This window comes from Poeciliopsis prolifica, unplaced genomic scaffold (assembly GCF_027474105.1).
Source record: "Poeciliopsis prolifica strain line A6 unplaced genomic scaffold, Auburn_PproV2 SCAFFOLD017, whole genome shotgun sequence".
Taxonomy (NCBI): domain Eukaryota; kingdom Metazoa; phylum Chordata; class Actinopteri; order Cyprinodontiformes; family Poeciliidae; genus Poeciliopsis; species Poeciliopsis prolifica.
In genome coordinates, this window is record NW_026562392.1 from 4,406,711 (window position 1) to 4,412,448 (window position 5,738).

A 5,738-nucleotide genomic window follows, 5' to 3' on the forward strand; every position below is an offset into this window, starting at 1 on the left:
CATGTCAAAACCAGAGTATTCCAGTTTCAGAGATAGACGGACAGACAGATCTTTTCAGATTTTCTCATATTAAGGGGAGCATTTAAGATCACAGAAGCATGGCGAGCAGACGATTGTTTAATGAAAGAAAAAAACCCGACGAAACAGGAAACGAGGCGATCACAAACTGTTGGTAACGGTAGAATCCAGCAAGGAGTGAAAGGTCAAATACTGAGGGTGTGTCTGATGGAACAACGGAGCAGGACTGATGAGCGAGTGCAGCTGGGGAAATGATCATTCTAACAGTAACAACAATGAATTAAACACAAGAACTAAATAATAAGCACGGTCAAAGACAAGTTTTATCATGTTCTTCAATAACTAAGAGCAGACATCTATTTAAAAAAACGGAGCGTAACTAAGGCTAAACATAGACGCTTCCTTTTTAATGTGTGAAACTTTCAGTCTGAAAACAAATGACCAAACAAAGGATGCTGGTTGTGCCGTGAGTACTGGTGAGATGTTGTATCACCTCGTTTTAAAGAGACCGATACGCGCGTCTCCCCGTTTTCAGGGATCTGGAAGTTCTACACTCCTGCTGCCAACCCAGGGAGGGCGGAGCGGGGAGGAGGCCACCTGTGCATTGTAACCCTAGAGACGTCCCTGGATACAGAGACACACGGATACACAGAGTGCTAATCTCATGTGACGTCATGACAACGCACATAAAAAAAATTAATAAATAAAAAAGAGCCGACTTCATTGGCAAATGGGCATCTGCAGGGACTGTTTCCACAGGCAGGAAGCATTCAGGAGGGAAGGGGAGGAGGGGAATCAAGTTCCGGGTCTTCCCTCGGATCAGCCTTCAAATCCTCATCTCCGCTTGTGTTGACTGACTGGCAGTGATCTCAATCGGCTCACAGATAGATGGTGCTCCTTTCAGCGTCTCATAGGCTCTCGCTCTCTCTCTTTGCTTGTGTGTGTGTGTGTGTGTGTGTGTTGTGTGTGTGTGGTGTGTGTGTGTGTGTGTGTGTGTGTGTGTGTGTGTGTGTGTGTGTGTGTGTGTGTGTGTGGGAGGGACTAAGGAAAAGCTCCCCTCCGCCACAGCGTCGTGCATTAGAAGGAGGAGGAGAAATGGGGGGGAACTCAAAGCACACTCGCCGATAAGGTTTCTTTTTTTTTCTCCCCCTAATCTCTCCTCTTGGTCCTGCGGCTGGAAGAAGAAGAAGGAAAAGAAGAAGAAGAAGGAGTCGATCGGGATGCTGAGGTAGCGCGGTGAGTCGGTCCGCCTCTCTGATATATCAGTGCGGTGTGGTGATGCGTTTTTTTTTTTTTTTTTTTTTTTTTTTTTTTTTTTTTTTTTTTTTGTTTTTTTGTCAGGGATTATTAAAGCACAAATAAAAGCGGATTGTTCCCGGTCGCAGAGGGGCTTGTGCCACATCCTGTGAATTCAGAAGTAGAAGAAAAAAAAAAGTGTTGAGGGGCATTCCGATAGGCTTCCGTTATGTCGGTGGAGCTCAGTGCTGTGCGTGGATTTCCCGTGAATTGATGAGTTTTTACTCAAACGCGCGCGCGTGTGTGTGTGTGTGTGTGTGTGTGTGCGTGTGTGTGTGTGTGCGCGCGCGCGCACCATGTCTTGTCCACCTGAGAACAAATGGCTTTAGCTTAAGCTCAGTTTAAACGTGGTATGTTTTCCTAATTGGATATGAAGGCTTTCTGGCTGATCACCGGGCTGTAAGCGCCTTTCAGAGAAGCGTCCGCGGATTTCTTTCAAATTGGCCCTTCCGCTTTGAGGCGCTCTTTCTTCCTGAGTCATAAACACGTGTGCACTTTGCGCAACTTAGCCAGAATACAACCAAGTTTTTTTTTTTTGTTTTTTTTTTCTATTTCATAAATAGATCTCGGATGTAAGCTGCCGATGTTCAAACCCTGAGCCTGCGTGTCTGTCGTCCACTTTTTAGGGATGCTGTGGAGTGGAGACGCCGTGGGAGGAAGTCTCAGAGAGAAAAACGAATGGCTTCCCCGAAGCTGCCTCCCGCAAAGGAGGCGGGCAGGCAGTCCGAGCTGAACCCAGAAGCAGTCGACCGGGTTTCCGGCGCGCAGCACGCCCGGAAGTCGGCCGGATCGACAGGAGAGAGTATCCCCGGCCGGTGCCTTTCAGCACCGCGGACAGCGCAGCGCAGGGCGGGAGCGGAGGGAAAGCTCTGCCCTCCCCCCGGCGGCGAGGAGAAGCTCCGGGTGTGCTGCGACGAGGAGCTGGAGACCTCCTTCACCTTCATCGACGAGAACGTCAACTTGCGACTGGCCAGCCCGGAGACCGGCTGCAAAACCTCGCACAGGCCCGTCCGCAACGGCGAGCCCTGCTCCGACACCCAGCCGGAGCTCTCCTTCATGTCCGAGGACGACCTCTCGTTCGGCGAAGGCTCCGGGAGCTCCGTGGACTACGGCTTCATCAGCGCGGTCACGTTCCTGGTGACCGGGATCTCCCTGGTGATCATCTCCTACGCTGTGCCGCGGGACGTGGAGGTGGACCGCGACAGCGTGTCGGCGCGGGAGATGGAGCGGCTGGAGATGGAGAGCGCGCGGATAGGCGCCCACCTGGACCGCTGCGTGATCGCGGGACTCTGCCTGCTGACGCTGGGCGGCGTCGTGCTCTCCACGCTGCTCATGATCTCCATGTGGAAGGGGGAGATGTACAGGAGGAAGCTGGTGGCCTACTCCAAGCGCTCGGCCAAACTGTACGGCTCCATCAGCCTGAAGACCCGATCCAGCCCCAGCCACTCGTCTGCCCGCTTGTCCCTGGAGGAGGAGATGGTGGAGACTTTGGCTTAAGCCACCGCCCTGCATAGAAACGTCTGTTTGTTTTTGAACAAGAATTGACGTTTCATATCTGCTGAACTAACTATTACATGCAAGACCCTCCGATGGTAGGGAATGGGCTGAATGCAGGTCCTAGATGTGTTGTAGTTTGAACCCAATGGTATCAGTGATGAGTCCCCACGATGGTATCTCCACTGATACCAAGTCAGCCTGAGCAAAATGAACCTGGTCCACATGGATGATGGCTGGAGAATTGCCACGGCTGACATGTACTTTTCTGCCAATTTTTTGGGGCCTATATGGGATCCATATTTAATAGCGACCATAGACTAAGCTGTGGATCAGGGTTTCCATGCCAACAGGGGCCATCCTTAGAGCACCAGACCGACCCATTTGGTGAATTACCCCCAGTCAGACACAGGTATGTGGGCCAATCCCGGGCTGGATGGGCGCGAAGTATGCATGGCTTCTTCTGGAGGAAGAAGATAATCGATGTCAGCCAAACAACTCTCATTAAGAAAAAAAAAAAAAGAATTTGACTTTTATTATCGAGTTTTTAAACAAGAAGTCAATTTCCAGACAACATTTAGCTACTTTGTCTCCAGAGTTGATCTACTGTATAGGTAATGAAGATGCATCCACTGTGTCAACCAGGGACTGTCCCAATACAAGCCATTTTGTCAGCCCATTTCCTGCCTATAGGGTCCCGTATGTAAAGTGAGTGAACCAGCCTCAACGGACACTTGAGGCTGGCTGCTTACTAAGGATTATAAGCATCAGCCATGTGCTGTAATGTTTGAACATTGAGTACAACCAGCTCATAATGACAAGAGATTTTATCAGTTTTTTTTTTTTTAAAAGACAACGAATTCCCATTTTTTCCCAAAAACTAAATTGGTCTAACAAATAAATTTTTTTAAAAGAATGTCTGCTCTGTTTAGGTAAATCTGCTTCAGATTTCATTTGTCTGCATATTTTTATGCTTCATCTTTTTTTTTTTTTTTTTTGCCTAATTTCAATTTGTTTCTAATGCCAAAAACGCATTAAAATGTTCCGCTTTGTGTTTTCACAAAAAATAAAATAAAATGTTTATGAATCTGAGTCTGGTCATTGTAATATAATTAAGGTGACACAAATCTGTGAGTCATTCAAAGTACCAAACGATGACACTACCTTCAGCATTTTTAGCGGTAAATGGTCACAGTTTCTTCGTGGCGGTGCTGATAGAAATTCACGTTTTCAGACAGCCGAACATTTTTGTTTGTACAAATTAAGAAAACACAACAACATTACCCACCCGCAACTACAAATTACAAAATAAAACATAAAAAAAAACACACACACACAAACCGGAAGAGTTAGGAAACCTGAGACCTTGCTCACTGGACGACCTTTGCCACCGAAAGTTATTTCGACTTTCGCGCGTTTGTCGAACATCCGAATTTCAACAAACGCAGCAGTAGCTACACGATGGACACATAGCTACCGCTATCGAGCCTAAACTGCTTCATTCTTTTTGGCAGTTCAGGCAATGCAAAATACGGCGCCTGTGTGTCAACCTGTCTCTAGAAACAGAGTCTAATTCTCGGTTCTAAAGTCAAAAGAGGCGTTGTCCAAACACCGATGTCTCGGGTATCCCACTCTGCCTTTTCTGTTTTGTATATCTCATTGTGTTTTCTTCATCTGTAATTGTGCCTAGTTATTATTGTTGTGTTTGTGAACATGCTGTTGTGTTTTAGACATTTGTTGATGCGGTTTGTACTTCGTGGCCACGGTAAATTGTGTCATTTTTTACTGTCGTGAGATCTCGAATCGTGAGATTTTTTGACTCTCCCCCTTTTTAGCGATCCCAGGACAATTCCACTTATTTGTCATTTGTTGATCTTTTCCGACATTTGCCGCCGAGTCCATTCAAACTATAACCGCACAATAAAAAAGACTTTGAACCCTTGACCTTCTCACTTCAAAACAGTGATATCCAAATGCTATTTGCTGTATATATTCTGGCATTAATTCATTAAATAATGGGAAGTGAATTATGTTAGGGTCATTGTTAGCTCGCCACAGTAAACCATGAAATCTGACACCTTAAGTGTCTGCCCCACCAAAAAAACACAAGAAAAAAAATCTTACTTAGGGGCCGCCATAAATTCTGCAAATTACAATCTGAATCTGTACATGGCGTTCATGTAACCAGTAAAGAAAGAAAGTCTCAAAATTTCAAATGGCATACGCAATCCAAACAAACCACTCAGAGGCTTTCTGTGACCAACACTGAGGGCTTTTATTTATCGGAGTCATTCATTTTTAATGTGAGGGTTTCCAGCAGTGACACGGCAGAGCAGGGGCAGATTTCAGTCCGTCCGTCCCCCACCTCCGGGCAAATGAGTGGGAGAAAGCAGAGGCCTGTGAAGCTTGTCCCTGTCTCACCGAGAAGGAGGAGAATCAGCTCAGCGGTCCACGCCATAATATCCAGTGACAGTTCCTCTTTGGCGCAGTGCTGAGGTAAGCCAGTAAGCCTGGCAGTTAGTTTTCTTTTTTTTCTCCTCTTTTTCTCTTTTGATGCATGTGTGCTGGAGACACACTCCGGTTTGACTGTTGTGAGCGGTTTGACGTTACAGCTGATCATTTCTCGCTCCCCCCTTTCTCTCTGTTCATAGGATTTCATGGCCCAACAGATATGTGGCACAATCAGCACAACCCCGTTCCCAATGAGACGTCGGGAAGAGTCTTTGGAAAAACACGGACCCGAGCGCCTGGAACTTTTTGATCAACCATTCTCTATGAGCACAGCTTCACCTTCTGCCCATCCCCGTGCTCAGTAGATGTGCTTTAAGCACAACTAATAACACATGAAAGAGTTGCCCTACTTCGAAAATCCTAAGCTGCCATGACTTCAAAGAACCAATTATCTCTCTAATAAGGGATATTATTACACT

The 5,738-nt window shown here is 46.7% G+C and overlaps 1 protein-coding gene across 1 annotated transcript; it reads left to right on the top strand.

The window, feature by feature from the left end:
* The first annotated feature begins 1,069 nt into the window (after positions 1-1,069).
* Positions 1,070-3,799, top strand: LOC129367545 (transmembrane protein 74). The gene is made up of 2 exons (XM_055042073.1): positions 1,070-1,254; positions 1,941-3,799. Exon 2 carries the CDS (start codon positions 1,993-1,995, stop codon positions 2,809-2,811), a length of 819 nt encoding a protein of 272 aa, XP_054898048.1. The 5' UTR covers positions 1,070-1,254; positions 1,941-1,992; the 3' UTR covers positions 2,812-3,799.
* The last annotated feature ends 1,939 nt before the right edge of the window (positions 3,800-5,738 follow it).